Source organism: Papilio machaon, chromosome 27 (genome assembly GCF_912999745.1).
Source record: "Papilio machaon chromosome 27, ilPapMach1.1, whole genome shotgun sequence".
Taxonomy (NCBI): domain Eukaryota; kingdom Metazoa; phylum Arthropoda; class Insecta; order Lepidoptera; family Papilionidae; genus Papilio; species Papilio machaon.
Genome location: NC_060012.1, coordinates 3,898,894 through 3,917,250, shown reverse-complemented (window position 1 = coordinate 3,917,250; position 18,357 = coordinate 3,898,894). Strand labels below are relative to the sequence as shown.

General features: G+C 33.9%; 1 protein-coding gene across 2 annotated transcripts in view; it reads left to right on the top strand.

Moving 5' to 3' along the window:
• Positions 1-17,801, top strand: part of LOC106712205 (homeotic protein ocelliless) — a 47,725-nt gene extending 29,924 nt beyond the window's left edge. For both annotated transcript variants that reach the window (XM_014504694.2, XM_014504695.2), the window contains exons 3-5: positions 14,024-14,178; positions 16,464-17,219; positions 17,464-17,801. In XM_014504694.2, coding sequence (XP_014360180.2) covers positions 14,024-14,178; positions 16,464-17,219; positions 17,464-17,751 — 1,199 coding nt within the window. In that variant the 3' untranslated portion in view covers positions 17,752-17,801. The remainder of the gene's footprint in view (positions 1-14,023; positions 14,179-16,463; positions 17,220-17,463) is intronic.
• The last annotated feature ends 556 nt before the right edge of the window (positions 17,802-18,357 follow it).

Below are 18,357 nucleotides of genomic sequence, written 5' to 3'. Positions count from 1 at the left end.
AGCTGATGATGAAACTTGCCTTAAAAAATCAAATGCGTTGTCACGAAAAACTTTTAAAGTTTTTAATTTCAACATAAACAAATTTCAATTGCCCAAGTTATTTAAACTTTAAAAATCGGCTTCAATTACACAATATGCCAATATTGTTGTACGTAATCTACTCTGTGGACTATTTTAAACCCGCTGCATACCTTCAGTTTTAACTAAACAGTCGAACTGTACGAAAATTACGTTAGTAAGGAAAATTAGTCCGATTAACGCAATTGAAGGTGTATAACCAGCTTTAGAATCCTTTGAAAGACAAAAACGAACCGAAGCAGTTACGTAACAAATTTTTTCTTCTAAATTAGTTTGTCAAAGTTCGATATAAAATATATATTTTTTTTAATTAAAGGCAATTATTTCTCTACGTCAAAGTTTTTGAAGGAAAATATTCGGAACTTTTTTAATTACTTTTTCTTAAAGTTTAGTCACTGGCTGTAAAATAAACCAATGTCAAAATAACGATTTCATGTTGGAATCAGGTTTTTTTGTGACTGAGGATTCACCGTTTGCCTTGAGGAGGCATTTACAGTTTCACCGGGCTTGAGGTGGCCGGGCTCAGATGGCGCTTAGCCTAAACCTCGTTTTAATCAGGTGTTCTAGTATTTTTTTTTAAATATCTCACGGCTCAAGGTCATGACGCGCTGCGCAGTGCCCTCTCACCGCTACTCATAAAATTGTTCTTTGCGCAGCGACTCGCGTGTTGTTAAGAGCCGCCAAGATAATTGAAAACTTTAATATTTCTTTAATGGAACGGTTACTCTATTTTATTACTATTTATCAAAGAATCTATAAAGTTTAATGAACCGCCATATCCTTCTCGCTTATGGTAATCGTCTGTCAGGAGCACGCAATGACTCTACAAAAGTTGCTGCAGTGACTTCATTTTTGCACATACCATCGTCCCTTTCATTATCTTTGAAAGAATAGAGATAACAATATGTGTCTATAAATGATAGTGGTATTACAACGTAACATTGCAGCCAGGATTTTCTATCGATTTACCACCAAAAAGGTTTTAAAATTTAAGAACAATTTACTCTCTGCCTTGTCCACAAACTATTGATATGTCCAAATAATTTAAACTCAAGATATATAATGAATCACATTTATCAAAAAGTACGGCGAGATACCGTCGCCGTGAAATCATGCCGTGCGGTGTCCAACATGAATTAACTATCATATTTTACTCGACTGACCATAGAGATTTATATAGAGCTGTTTTTACCAGAATGTTGTGTTTTTAAAATTCAATTCTATGTTAAAGTAGAGTAAATCAATACGCCCGAAAAAATGCGATGGAATGAAAAAAAGAAATATAACATCAAAGGGAGAAATGTTTTTTTTTTTTAATTCAAATTTCTATACCTATTTGTGCCAAATTATTATACAATATTTAAAACCGTTCAGTTGTTTTGAAGTTAAGTGGGAACAAAATACGAAATTTTATCTTTTTATATATAAAACATCATACTGTATAATTCTTAATGCAGTTAACAACCTTATTACATCAAGGATATATTGATTTATTTAATTTACTACACCCTTTACACCTAAAGGATGCTTTACGACTTATTATAGTGCATTTTTAATTATAATTTGTCGAATAAATTGAAATCGAAGTTTAAAAGCAATAAAAAATTGCATCATAAATCTTTTTCGTACATAAGGTAAATGTAATTTTTAAATATCGAACATAATTTTACTTATAATAATGCTGTCTGCTAATCGCTTAAAGCCACCCAGTGAATAAAAATCTTTATTAAATGGACAGGCTGTAAGCCATGGTATTTTGTGCCTATTTGATTTTTATGTCATTTTGGTGGTGATGGTTGCGATCGGTAATGATGGTGAGGAACATCTCCAAGTACGTTTAAGTCGGAACAAAGCAAAAGCTGTCATTACCAAGTAATGACCTACACATCTATATAGGTAGAGATCAGTGATTTAAACTAGTTCTTTTAATTAACTATTTTTGAAATAATATTTTTTCCTCTTCACATTTCAAAATTCAGCATATTTTTGACATCAAAAAAGAGGTTCTCAATTCGCTTGTACGTTTTTTTTTAAAGAAATAAATAAAACTTTCCAGTACATACTAAACTTTAAAGTAAAATACTTTAAAATGTAAATCTTTGTCACAGTATTATTTAACATACCGTTGTAACATCTCTAATTCGATCCGAAGCCTTCATAAATTATATTAAATTTATCATTTATGAATTCCAACAGAGAGCGCGGCTACCGTCGGCGCGCTTTGATGTGGCCGCCATCTTGCGACGCCATGTTTGTTTTGTTTTTTTTTCTTACTTACGAGCTTTAATGCAGTGGTCTTGTCGTCGTCAGGCCTTATCAGATGTGTCATTCTATTGAAAATTATATTTTGCTACTTTTAAATGCTCGTAGCCATGACTATCTCTAAAAAGTTTTTTTATAATTATCCTTATCACAGATGACTTTACACATATCATTGAAATTTCTTCTCAGATATATGCAGGTTGCATCACAATGTTTTCTTTCACTGTTAGAACGTCGGATAAATGTAGGTACATGTAAATCGAAAACACATTGGTACATAGCGGGACTCGAACCCAGGGTCTGCAGATTGCAAGTCAAGTGCTTAACCACTGAGCCACGATGCTCTTAATTAATTAAATAAAGTAAAGAGATGTAAAAAATAGTCCAGTAGCGTCTCAGATAAAACCGTCCCACTCAGCTTTACATTATATTGATAACACGCTAATAACAACCGTTATAACGATTAAAATAGCTGTTAATATAGAAAATAGCATATAATCTACTAATCCGTATTAAATAAAGAAAAACAACGTGTTAATTAGCTTTTTTTTTGTTCTATCCCGTTCTGGGATTAGCTGCATCAGCTGGTTAGGTTTAAAACCGATTAAAATAAGACTAATTAATAAAATTTAGAATATTAGCTGGCAACACTGAAAGCGATAGCTTTTTAACAACACTATATTAAAAATACACAATACATGAATGATTATTATACAAAATGTCGGCACGCGCGCTGTCTACCAACCTCTATGACATTAAATTGCGTAAGTACTAAAACGCCAGGCTTCAAAGATTTACGTTGCTTTGTGAACGTTCAGCCTTAGTGAATACTGGTACTATCTAAAAGCGAATTTAGATGTTGTAATTCGTTTATCCGACGTTCTTACGGTGAAGGAAAACATCGTGATGCTGCACATATCTGAGATGAAATTCAATGATATGTGTGAAGTCAACCAACCCGCACTTGGCCAGCGTGGTTGACTATGGCCTAGTCACCCCTACCTTGGGGTAGGCTCCGAGCCCCTTGGTGGGGACGTATAGTGAGCTGATGATGAATTCGTTTATAATAATGCCTCATGAAAGTTTTAACAGCAGTTTTAGTTTCAAATAATTATGAAAACACGAAAGCTATTGGCCTATACTTTTAACCCTATAACCAAGATTGGTCTTTGCTTTGTAATAACACAGCTTCCTAATTTCATATTTTAAACAAGAAAAACATTAAATTATGCAAATACAGTTAACAAAACACTATTAAATCAAGCGAACACAATCCGGTACCCTAAAGCAAGTGTTAATTTTCACACGTACGCGGACAAATCTTGCATTCATTGGGGGAAAATTGTTTGTTGATGGCAACATTGTGGAAGTAGGGTGGTGAAAAGAGGTATCAGATTTTTCTTTAAAGTTTGACATTCCCCTTTTTGCTATATAAGCCGCTGCATTGAAAGCAGAGTTTTTAATAAGTAATAAGTTTTTAATAAATACTTAGTATAGTCAATGTTTCTCCAAATAAATAAGATACATAGATTTGGCAACAATTGATAGAAAAGTAAAGTTTTTGAAGACGGTAATTCAGAATTAAAAATAAGTAATATTTTAAAAATATGTTCCCTACTTACACTACTTTCTTTCCGATTTGATATCTATGACGTCACAATGAGGCGCTGTTGAACATTTATCTTACTTCTTACTAATATTATAAATGCGAATGTTTAGATGGATGGATGTTTGTTTGAAGGTATCTCCAGAACGGCTGAACAGATCTTAATGGAATTTGGCACAATTGTAGAACATAGTCTGGAAGAACTCATAGGCTAAGTTACTAAGTTTTTTTTTTATGTCACGCGGACAGAGTCGCGGGCGACAGCTAGTATTTAAATAAATACTGAAACTAACGTCTACAAATCTTAGTTACCTCTCCTCTTTGTTTAAAAAACTTACCATAGCAGCAATTTAGCCGCAGGTGTTTCAAATACTGTTTTCCCAGATCTTGAGTCCCCTCAAATAAATTGGTGTGCGAAAATTCACACCCTCCACCATGTTTATTTATGCAATGGGCACACGCCTGAGGCAAGCGTGGGGTTAGGAATTTGATTTAGAGATGTTACCGGCCAAATGTAACGAAAACAATTTGATTTCATTTGATTATAAGGGCGGGTAACTAAAAGTTAAAAGCTGTTCAGAAATGGTATAGATGGGACGCGAATCAAACTACGCTGATTTCTATAGAACCTGCTGGATAGTCTGTTATTGTTACTGGCAGTTAGACCCTTTGCTCACAAGGCTTCGCAAATCTCTAAGCGACTTACAATCTCATAGAGATGTCACCGACATGCGATTGGAAACTAAAATCGCAGATTTGCGTAGCCTTGTGTATAAACGGCCTAATTACCTACTCTATTATTATTTTGACTCCTCACCAACGCTACCAACCGGAACCGTCAGTTCCAAAGTGGGGAACATCAAATAAGCACAAAATATCACGGCTTGTAGCCCGTCCAGCGGGTTATAGAGGTCAGTGTTCGTGTATCAAGTAGCATTTGTTTGTTTCTGAAGATTGTAACCTAACTAACTATGGCCCGTGACTCTGTCTGCCAATTATTAGTCGAAATTCTAACACATTGAGTGTCATCGATTTGTCTGGAGAGTTAACATTCATGCATAAATTCTTAGTAACATTTAATATGTGATCTTGTTTTTAAATACCTTGGAGGTCCAAGATCATCGGCGCCGTGTCCTCCCACACATCCTGCTACACCCCGCTATACTCTAAATTGTGCTCTGCGCAGCGAGCTGACCTTCTCGTAATATAATATTCTACATACATTTTTTACTTGTTAAAAACAACATAAATGTGATGTGAAATTGATAACCATATATTTTTCACCCCCTAACTTCAGTAGGAAGTGTTACACTTTGCTCGTTAATTGTTGTGTAAACACTTATGTTTGCGAAGCTGTTTTACTGTTTGTTATCTTTTTGTGAGTGCACCCTGAGGGCGGAAACAAACCCCAATAAAATGAGAAATTTGTGGCCGTTTTGTTTTATCAAATAAACTAGCTGTCTATTGTCCGCACGGCATTAAAAAACAATAAGGCTTTACAAAATAATTAATAAGCCTATGTGTTTCCCGGACTATGTTCTACATCTGTGCCAAATTTTAATAAGATCCGTTGTGCCGTTCAAACATACATTCATCCATCTAAACATTCGCATCTATTAGAAAGATTAAATGTAGACACTGTTTTAAATTAAAAAAAACTGTCATTTTCTGATATTACGCAAATGCAGAATAATTTGTCATTAAATAAAATCTTAAACTAGTTTCTATAGTAATACTGTTAAAAGAATTTAAAAGAAGCATACCTTTCATAGCATTGCTAAGAACGTGTATTTTATACTATATTTTAAAACTAAAGATGATTGTTTTTATTGAGGGTAGTTCAACATTAACTAGACATTATTCAAAATAAACACTTGAATGTTGACTGCCGTGGGAGACGGACGTGTTGACACGTGCGGCTAATGTTTTTAATGCTCACAAAATATCGGCGCGTGTCTAAGTGGTACTGTGGTGAGGCGAAATGATACTATTGCCTGGTTTACCACTGGGGAAATGATTATTTCAACTACCCTCAAATGTAAAAATTTACAAATATTCCACTTACAAAGTAGAAAGATTAATCTAAACATAAACATGGTAAAATATTAATAAAATAAAAGTTAAGGTTCACTTAACAATATTTTTATCAAATTAACTAATTTTTCTGACGTCGTTTATATCTAACAACAAATGGAATTAAAAATTATAAAAGTATAACCAAAAATCAACAACTGTAAAAAGAATAAACTTAAAATGAAAGCCTCAAATGCAATAATTCTTATTTTCCACTTTGCAACGGCATAAAATTGAATTTGCAGCGTGAATTGCTGCGCAAACAGATAGCGACGACGCGTGCATGCCACGTGCCGCTTCAAGCGCGACTGATAAATGACTCTATAATCGCGCCATACCATAGACAATGTCAATTTGTTACACCTACTCATGGGTCTGATGGTTAAATTATAACGTAGAATGGGTCAAGGAAAAGAAGTATAGTACGAAATATTAAAATCTTAAGTCTAGAAGTTATTATTAGAAACTAGATTTTTTTTAGGTCTATTAAAATCATTGTAGTAGATAAAAGTCGGGATACAGCAAATGAATTACTAATCCAACGAAACATTTAGAAATTTAAAAAAAAAACTATACCTAATAGGTTTTAGAACTAATTTACTCCACTTTCATGACCACTAAGAAGATAATTAAACTTACTAAATCTTATGATCTATAGAATAAAAAATTTAACCCTATAAACAACAGTTTTATTGTTTTACAGTAAAAGTTTATTACAAGTTTATCTATGTGTGCACCCATAAAATGTAGAGAACCCCTCATCGTGCAACAGAGACAGTAGTATACCGTCGTCTCAATGAGGATTAACTTATCACTGAAGTAGCGTAAACTTGCGGGCCGTGTGGCCGGGGAAGATAAACGAAGTTTAGGGGGACCCCCGGCCATTAGCGGATGATTAAGTGTTGCTAGGATAAGAACACCACTCCTACCGATTGATTTGGTTTTAATTGTTTTTTTTTTAACTTTATTTAGTTTACAAATGAAGTGAGTAATTTAGTTTAAAAAACTATAAACATATATAAAAAATACAAAATTTGCATTTATTTTGCAACTTGGTATAATTTTTTTTTAATTTTTTTTCTACTGAATTTATTTTCTATTCTATAACAAATTCTTACAGAAACAAAGTTTTTAAACCAAATAAAAAAAAGAGAATTGTATTGTATTTTTAGCAATCTTATTTTTAAAATCTTACTATCTCACTAATATTATAAATGCGAATGTTAAGATGGATGGATGTTTGAATGTATCTCCAGAACGACTGTATAAATCTTGATGAAATTTGGCACAAATGTAGAACATAGTCTGCAAGAACATATAAGACAACTTATAAAAATTTTATTTAATTCCGCGCAGACAGAGTCACGGATGATAACTAGTTATTCATAGTTGTTTTGTGTATTTAAAGCTATCTCGGTTGCTTTAATAATTCATTAGAAATGTTAAACAATTTCAACTTTACCATCCCTTACACCTAAACAGTTACCATCCCTTACGAAAGCTAATTCACACTATTGTAACATATTTCAACAATATTTACCACCCCTATTCACGGTGCAATAAATAGCCAATAATTTATTAGATAAATTTCAATTTACTAACAATTCTGTTAGCCCACCCCCTGAAACAGGACTGGCAGAAATTAGACTAACAGTATAACGCATTCCATATGCTTTTAATAACAAACTTTGAACTCTATCATTATAGTTATAAGGTTGAAAATCGAATATCGAAGTTCCTAGTTTCACGAACGATAATCTGTCACAACTTGTCCTGTTCAACCCCTAGGGCGGCGGGAACACAATTTATGTGTTAACATGATTTATAGCATTGAACCCTTAACATTTGGAATACCAAATACATATATTACTAAACTTGCTAAATACGTCATTATGTTATATATTTAACTAGCAGTTGCCCGTGACTTCATCAGCGTGGTATTAAAAATCTCGTAATCCAGTCTATATCACCCGAGGATAGTGTAACGTCTTAACAGTGAATTTTTCAAATAGGTACTTTAGCATCCTATTCAATACAAACAAACAAATCTTTCATATTTATTTTATTAGTATAAATGATATGGGTTGAATAAATTAAAATCAAATAGGCATAAAGTGTGTGTAACACTAATAATACTTGCATACATTATCTTGCTAATATTATAAATACGAATGTTTAGATGGATGGATGTTTGTTTGAAGGTATCTCCGGAACGTGTCAACGGATCTTGATGAAATTTGGCACAGATGTAGAGCATAGTCTGGAAAAACGCATAGGCTAGTAATAAAGTTTTTTTTTTAAATCCGCATAGATTCGGACGGACGGCTCCGCCACGGGTGACAGCTTGTTATTTTTATATTTACTGTTAGTCGCTGGTCGTTAATTTGTAGTAAGATTGCTTAATCCATCATCTCCACATTAACTATGTCAAATTTCACATTCTTTATACCTTCTGAAACTTTACTTTAAAGTATATCAGTGAAATTTAAATTTTATCTTAATTTCTACAGGAAAATCTTTTTAACAATTACTGGTATAGATAATAATAATTCTAAATACAAACTCAAATTTAAAAACAACAACAGTAAAAGCCGTGTCACATTCAAAACAATCCCTTCGTGGCTGTCAATTTGACATTACAAATTCCCGCCATTTAATCTTCCCGCCATTATATTTTAGATCTTATTCTGTATGTTATAAAGTTGATTTTTGTCTATTTTTCCTTCGCAGCTGTATTTTCCCCCTTAAAATACTTTACACATCATTACAGTAGATGCTCTAGGGACATTCCGGGGTCAAGGGGGCGTGAAAAAAGGGAAAATAATAAATATTACTCTTGTTAGGACGCATTTCTTACGATGAAGGAAAAATAAAGTTGCCAGTTAAATTCGCCAAACTTTTTGTTGCAAATAAATCAGAACAAAACCTTGGCATTACGCAATGCCAGAAAAAAAATGATATTGTTTCTGGTACGTAAACGTTACGTAACTAATTAAAACTATAACAGAATTTGTATTAAACTTTTTTGCAACTTCTACAATTGTCGTAACATTATAAAGTTGGTTCTTTAACATAGAACGTGCAAATGGTAAAAATGTACATTCGCTTCACAATTAGCATAGAATAAAAATGCACTAAAATGTGACCACAAGAGCTCTTTGTAAAGGAAACCATACAACCTAAAACGACGAAGAAATTCAAATATATGTCTGAAATCAACCCGCACTTAACCAACGTGGTTGACTATGGCCTAGAGATCAACTTTAGTAGACTAGCAGCTCTTTAGGACACGTATTATGAATCTTACTATAATGTTATAAATGCGAATGTTTAAATGGATGTTTGTTTGAAGATATCTCCGGAACGGCTCAACGGATCTTGATGAAATTTAGCATAGATGTAAAACATAGAAAAACTCATAGGTTGATTATTAAGTTTATTTTTAGACCGCGCGGACGGAGTCGTGGGCGACAGCTAGTATATTAATATTACAAGTTTTGGAACGTCAATAACAATGGCATGGGTATGAAATAAACGTACTTGACTGTACAGTAATTTTTAGTTCACTTCTTTAACAAAACTTGATATGTCCAATTTACCGGTACATATTGTTACGTAGTCTAATAGGAACTGAGAACTAATATTATTTCCAAGTCAAAAGATTATAATAGTGAGTCCCGACCGCACCTTTCAAAATTTATCGATACGCCGTAACGAGATCTGAACACGAATCTACCATTAGCAGTCATAGACAAGCGACCATAAACAAGCTTTATAAGGTATAGGGTTGCCAGATGCGCAGGATAAAGTTTTACACTATTTCAGGAAAAAATTACATTGCAAGAAAAAGAAATCACAGCATGTTGGTTTAAATATTTTAAAAGGACTTAGATTTTAAAATCAAGTAATAAATATTGACTTTTCATCCTCTTCATCCTCTTCATCATCTAAGTCAGATTACAAAGAAAATAACAGCTCGAGTCTGCTACTTTCGTACAGTTTAAAAATAATTTAGACTACCTTCAAATTAGCTATATTCTCGACGTCTTGTTTTACAGATTGCTTAGTTCGTTTTACAGTAGACAGTTTCTAGTTCTGACAGCACCCCTGCGCAGTAGCCCTATTAGAAATCAACCGTGAAGATAATATCGCTAACTCTAAAAAAGGCCGCCATGTCATGAGGATTAGCGTTCGAGCCCCCATTGTCAACTATAACAATCGAAACATACCCGTCCCTCTCGCGCACGTTTAATTTTACACAAGTCGAAAGAGACGGGCTAACGTCTATTTATTTCCACTTTTCTATGGCATGGGTAATGTGACAGTTTTCGTATGAAATGTTTGTTTGGAATAGCCGACTGAATGGGGACGGGCCGCGACTAGTTTCGAATGAACGCGATGCATTATTTTACTTTTTTTAATCCGTGAACGAACGCGCGATTGAAAAGTCTAATAACAATTTGCGCCCCAGCTGAGTTCCGATCTGTTGTATAATAGCTTTTTTATTTCGGACAGTTACAAAATCTTTTTAAAAAACAAATTTCAAACGAGGATCGAAATACAAAGTTTTGTTTCGTTCCAAATTTAAATTTAACATTTTAAAATAAAACGAACTTATCCTTTAAAGCAATTTATTTGGGAGATTTTCTTTTTATTGTGGTAACATTACGGCTTCATTTATCTTACTCGTATAGTGTTACTTTTAGTATGAATCTTACTAATCTTATAAATTCGAATGTTAGTATGTATGGATGGATGGTTGCTTGTTAGATCTCGCTGAAATTCGGCATACCTACATGTAGGACATAATCTTTAAGAACGCGGAGACGAAGTCGCGGGCGACAGATAGTTTTTCAAAAACATCGTACCTTTACTGTTTTATGTTAGGATTGATTTTTTCTTGAATGTTTACACCGCAGCCTAAAAATGCCACTAACATAGTACACAGAAAACAACAATTTGTCTATGCCCATTTGACAGACAAAAGCGCGGGCTTGACGTCTTAACCTATCAAGTGAGAAACTTTTTAAACACGTCTAGCTATTTATCAACGAATTCTTTCATGAAGACACGTAAGTATTATATTGTTTGTTTTTAAATGAATGATGATTGTATGTAATTTGTTAAAGGATTACATTTGAGTAAGTTGTTAACATGACCCGCTTTCTTGTTTGTTTTACCATTTGTACTATGATTAATGGTTAACATTCTTATTCAATGAACAAATCGAAGAAGGTTCGTAGAATGAATTATCTTCTTTAATTTGGTCCTAGCAAGAATATTTGTGGCAATCGCCTTCATGTCGTCATCGTCAATTATGTCAAAATTAGTACCAAAAAGATTTTTATTGTACTTTATGCCCGCTTTACAAATTTTTAATACAAACTTTGTTGTCAACGATACGATGGTAATTGCCGCAAATATTTTTTTGAGACTTACCATTAACTCATATAGGAACGAAACTTTAACAACACCAATGACGCTTTGGTATCAACCTCGTCAACGACGCCGGCGCAACCCACACACCCAGACCTCTCAAGACGCGCCCTAAGAACGCAGGCGCGCAGTGACCGACGGGCCGCGTCCGCGAAATAATACCAGTCTCACACACACTGATCAAGGGTCCCCGATAGGCTCGAAACTAGTCGGTGCCGACACCGGATATATTGAATTATGAAGTTAATAAGCTGTTAAACAAATTTCATTAAGCACTTGATACTAGTAATGTCTCTTTCATTCTATATGAATCAAATGAGATAACATGTTTTGGAACGAAGTTCCTTATCGCGCGTTGAGAAAGGTGGGCTAGACGGAAAAAATTCTTACGAAAAGTTGTCACGACACTTTTTGCTATAGTAGGTATGTTAACGACGAATGAGCGCTACTTCACCATGGCAACGACGTGACAATATATAACGAAAATTCATAGAAATAAAATGTACTTCTTGTGAAGACTTAAGTTTTTTATTCATAGAATAAACATTGGTTCCTTCACTAATTAATCGAAAGGAACTTCGTTCCATCCGGGTGTCCCTTGACACCTATCAAGTTTTTTTGTATATATTTTGTTAGCAGTGGAACAGATATATTATTTTATCTGGAAATACTTATTCAATTTTCTTAAGGTTATCTAGTATACATGTAATATTTTTTGAATATACAAAGAAACATTTTATTATTGAAAAACTTCTTTAGTTAAATATTAAAATACGTAAAAGCATAAAAAGAAGTCCCGGCCAAGATATACAATTTTTTTTTCTCTTATCAATCATATTTCTTTTCTATGTAGATGAAGACAGCGGTTGTCAATCTGTATTTTATAATCTATCATAGTAATATAAACATACTAGCTGTCGCCCGCGACTCTGTCCGCGCGCAATTAATAAAAACTTAATAGGGGTATGAAAAATAGATGTTGGCCGATTCTCAGACCTACTCAATATGGTCACAAAATTTCATGAGAATCGGTCAAGCCGTTTTGGAGGAGTTTGGAGGAGGAGAGACCACAAACACCGCGACACGAGAATTTTATATATAAGATGGATTGAAAACTGATTGTTGAAAGTTGAAAAGAAATTGACATTTAAAGTTTATATAAAAAGAAACGCAGAAAGCCATTTTTAATAATAAAAAAAAATCTTTAATTATTGAACTAGAATCGAATTTCGCCCAATGTGCGACCATAAATAAAAACAAAATATACCTATCAAAAAAGAATTTATTCAACGTGTTGAGTTGGCATGGCAATTGCATTATGCAATTTTCTCACATTTTTCTATATTTTTAATCTGTTTTTTTTATCTTTGTCTCAGATAAGATACACGCATTTCTTACACATTCATATGTCTATGCTCCATTCTTTTCTAAATTAATTTAATTTATATACGCATTAAAACAACAGTTTGGGAACCATAGTCGGTATAAATAATAAAAATCAAAGGTCCGTATCACAGAAGCAGCTAGTGGCCATTACCATAATGTATTAGTACAAATTACGAATGTAATAAATTAATTCGTTTGAGCCGACCGCTGTTATATTGATAGGTAAGCAGATGCGTTAAATTATACCAATATAATAAACTTTAAGATATAGATTATATTTATCAACGAAATAAAGTTACGCCTTTGACCTTTTAGGTTTATAAACATTTAAATAAGGCAATGTATCAAGTTCATCGAAAAGATCTAACATTATAATTTAACTAACGAAATTTATTTAGTAATAGTTTAATCAGTACCCAATTTTTTCTTATTAATTTTTTCTTCAAATGCGAATGTGTAGTGTAGATGGATGGATGAATGTTTGAATGAAGGTATCTCTGGAACGGCTGAACGGAACTTCAAGAAATTTGGCACAGTTGCAGAATATATTCTGGAAGAACACATAGGCTACTTATGTTTTTTAATGCAGCACGGACGCAGACGCGGGCGACAGCTAGTCCACTATAATTACCATTTAAATAATGAAGTATGTTCTAAAACATTAACAGTACTTAAATTTTTCTTTGTATTATTTGTATTTTTAATATAAATGAATAAATTAGATATACATTTATCAAATTAACTATAACTGGCAGCTGACACCGAAGTGCCTTTGCCTCAGCGCGCATAAAAACAAAACGCGCTTGTCTATGGACGACATTAACATTTTAATATACACATTCACACGTTGCCGACGGCGCGACTAATTCGTTTACACTAATGAGAAAATTTTATTTATTACTTACTACATTTTATAATGCAGTTACAATCGTCGCTTTAAACATTTTTATATGAAACTAGATGTCGCCCGCGATTCCGTCCGCGCGGAATTAAAAAAAACGTAATAAGTAGACAGTCTTTCAGAAATCTAATTCAAAAGTTCATTATTAATAGAAAATATACATTAAAAATGAAATTGTTTTCCTTAAAAAAAAAGCTATGCATTTCAAATTGATAAACCTATTACCAAAAAACCCAATTTAAAATGAGAATATATCAAGTAATCATTTAATTTAATTCCAGGTGTAAATCCGCGTAAACAGCGTCGGGAGCGCACCACTTTCACCCGCGCCCAACTCGACGTATTAGAAGCGTTGTTCGGCAAGACAAGATATCCTGATATATTCATGCGGGAAGAAGTCGCCTTGAAGATAAACCTACCTGAATCCAGAGTACAAGTAAGTTATTGTTTCTAGTATGCGCTAAGACCATTATAATCTTTGACAATTCTTTTTTTTGTTCGAAGAGAAATAAAATAGTATGATAAATGGCCATCAATTAAGTTCTGATCTAAAGATAACCGTTTTATAATTCATGGCGTAAATAAATTTAAGACAATCGACATTCTATTATTCCCTTACTCTTTGAAGTTCGAAAATTGAACATCAAATGACGGGATCTCCCATTATAACGACACGGGCATTGGCGCGCAATCGAATTACGCGTTCCAAATTTGAAAATCGAATCATCCAATCCGCTCCATTGTTTGACAGGCGCATTATCCAATACGGAAAAAGAAATCCCCTTTTTGAACATGTTTCAGCAATTTTGCGACATTAAATAATACTTTATTAAGACTCTTAATATCAACGGATGATTCCGATAATTCAACTTTGATGTATTTAACTTTATTTTCCTATCAACAAGAACACAATATGACTTCAAACATTCCGTGGAAGTAAAAAATTGAAAGACAATGTTTGTGAGTTTTACTTATAAAATGGCGTCTTAATTTCCCGCCAAATTGCAATATGCCGTCATGTTTACTTAAATTTGAATTGCGCTTTCGCTCTGCGAAAAACGTTTGTAATTTTTCGTTTCGCTTTGTGATAATTTCACTCTTATCGATGCATTATTTAACGTAAAAATGATATACGGCTGTGATGCCGCAAAATAAATTTAAAAACAAAAACTGTATCCGTCTTCTTAATTTAAAAAATTCATGTTGCGAATAATTATAACATTTAACGTAGCTTTATAGCAGTTATAAACCGTTAATTAGCAAGATAAAAGTAACCTGTTACTATGGTTTTTTCGTGTATCAATTCCAGTGATCTCTTAGTTCCCTTCGTAGTTTTTTATGTCGACAAAGTGAAAGATTGATCTGATAAACTTTGAGTTGGTACTAATTGAATAATGCAGATTTTCGCCGCTGATAACATTAAGAGGCGCTAGTGTGTTGATAATTTATTTTATTATCTACATTCCGTGTTTAATGTGTTTCTTGGGCAATGAGGAACAAATTTAGGCAGATTATAAACGTAGATCTGTATCAGCAAATAGTCGAAACGACCTTAAGTTTTTTCACGCGGTAACGATGTTGTTTAGAACATTTCCGAATTATATGAGCCGTGAAATTTATTTTGTATGCAGATCATTCTGCAAGTTTAAGATCGTTCTGGAAGATTTTACGAGGAAGTACAACAAAAATAAAATTTTCCACGTTGAATATTTCGATATTATATTAGTTATAGTAATTTGTAGAATAAAACTGTTCTATGATTCATTTCTATTAACCACATGAAGTGGTTATAAGACATTAAGAGAAATATCCGTTATAGGTATTATGAATTTTTTGATCCTTTTCAAAACAACCACGCCAAGTATTAATGAGAGTTGTGCGTAGTATAAAAATGCAAAGTAAGAGCATGGGTCGCCACTTGATATGTAGTTAAATGTCTAAAGAAAACAAAACTACAAGCTGATTATGATTTGTTAAAAAGACCTTAAAGAGGAAAACGATAACTGTCACTATGTTCTCTCAGTTTAACATTGAAAGTTACTGAAAGAGTTCCTTGATTTTCTCTCTAAAAATTTCTAAGGTACCTTTATTACTTCCCAACTGAGAATCGAACACATTGACTTTTAAAAACGTTACACCCCTCTGACTTGCATTTGGTGCCTCCGTGCCGCAACACACCCGCTGCGGATTACGCCCCCCACCGCGCTAGCCCCCTTTGTACCTCATCAATGACTTAATATGTTTTATGAAAAAGAGCAAGTATGAATGTAACAGATGCCATATACAGCGAATTAGTAAAACGAAACAATGAATGTTGAATGCGTTTCACTTTTTTTTTTCTTTGAACTTTTTTTGTCTATGGCACATTCGGCGGGAAAGTCAGTTGACGTTTGCGCAATAGTTTGTGATAAAATTAATTTTTGGTTAGGAATATTATTTTAAAAAGCGAACATAGCTAAAATATTATAGCACAAAGTTCTTAATGCGTGTTATTGCCATGACGAAATCGAACCCCACGTTTTAACAAATAAATCATTTACTATAAGCCAACAAGCAAACATAGCCGCGTGGTACAATGGCGGCTTGTCATCGCTTGTAATCGTTTATGGTTTGTCTGCTACCATCTGCCATATTGGTAGCTGTGTTCAAACTAATAATAGACCGGACAAAGAGTTAATAGAAAGAAGAATTAAATTACTAATATATCTCTTTCTTTATCAGGTTTGGTTCAAAAACCGAAGAGCGAAATGTCGACAACAGCTGCAACAGCAATCCAACACTCAAATGTCCAGTAAATCCTCATCCAGTTCCAAATCCTCGCTCTCCTCAAGTTCCAACTTGAAAAGTTCCTCCAACAACTCCAAGACTCCTTCGTCCAAAGCTCCGCACTCCTCCAGCACCACTACCAACTCTTCCAGCATCACCACATCATCCCCAAACCTTCCGATAACACCGACCACATCAGTCAGTCCACCAATCAATGTTATATGTAAAAAAGAATCTGCGAACTACGAAACATCTCCACTCACGAAAAATAACCTCTCCATCACACACCAATACAATACAGAAGCAATACGACTCAGCGGTAAAGAATCTTCTCCATCAGAGAACATCACCAACGTTCACGGCTACGGAGTAACCCCAAAACAAGAGTTATACAGTAGCCCCAAAAGATTAGATTACAGCAGCAAAATTGATTATACGGAAAAGTCTTTTGGAAGTAACCTGGTGAAGGACCAGTACAGCTCCCGTCTGACAGGGAACCTCACACCTTTAGGTTCCAACTCCTCGATTATGACTACCCCCTCTCCCCCCATCACGCCACAGAGTATCAATGGACCTGGCAATGTTTACCATCCGGATTATAACAGTTTTCATTGGCCTGGCAGTTCTGATTATATCCGAAGTTACTCTACGTCACATCATCATCAGGGATATGGACAAAGTGCTTATAATTCACCGTACTATCCTAGCCAGGTGAGGTTTGTTCAATTATTTTGAATCTCTATTTTAAAATAATCGATATAGAGGCGACGAAAAATTTTTTTCAGTACGCTTAGTAGGCGAAAATTGTGAATTTTCTGCACTTGTCCACAATTCTAGGTTACTGTCTCATTTTTAGTATATATTTATATCAATTTTAGTTAGTTTTTTACTTCTAAGTAGACACATGTTACGTGGCCTTGTCATTTTATAGTGAAAAATGTTTATTTTCCAACAGATGGAGTACTTCAACGGTTCATCAGTGAACCAATCGCACGGTGGTCATCACGGCCACAACTTAACCGCTAACGGGAACCAACTGTACAACCAAGTCTCCTTCGGCAACCCCTCCCCACCCGCCGCGTGGCCCTCCCACAACATCCTCTCCTCAGGTCCCGAATCCCCTGAGAACCAGGCCCAAAATTCCCCCCACTTAAGCATGCTCCAAGCATCCCAAATAACAAACTTCTCCAACTCTGGTAACACTTACTTCGCCCCCGAAAAGTACGGAATAAACATGGTGTAGTGTTTCTAGTCTTTCTTATTTAGATTTATGTAAATATAATTTGTTTAAAAAAAAATTCTACTTGGGTGTGCGATGATTTTCAAAATTGGCTGAATTACAGTGGATCTATTCGCTTCTATACTTTTTAAAAATATCACTGTCACTGTCTATGGTTTTAAATGTCATTTTTCGATATTGCATTCGATTTTCAAACGTATTTGACATTTCGTGTTACTTTCGCGCTAATCCAAGCGACTAAATGTTAAATCTGTGTGAAAATCGTTTGGGAATTTCGACGTAAATACATATCAAATGATTATTATATAAATGAAGCGAATATATTTATCAGTAATTCGACTAATTTGAGAATTAATTGATGTTTATCAAACTTTTGGTCTTTTGTTATTTAAAATTAAATTTTCGGACGAAACTTGAAATCATTTTTTGGTAATTAAATTAAATTACAGCTATATTTCTTTCTAATGGCAATATTAATTCATATATTTTCAAGAAACGGAATGATTTCTTGATTCGTCTGAATTTTTAATTTATAATCACTAAAGCTAGACCTTATATTTCCTTTTCGTAAACGAAAATCAACGAATTTTGTTTTAAAAAAACTTACTT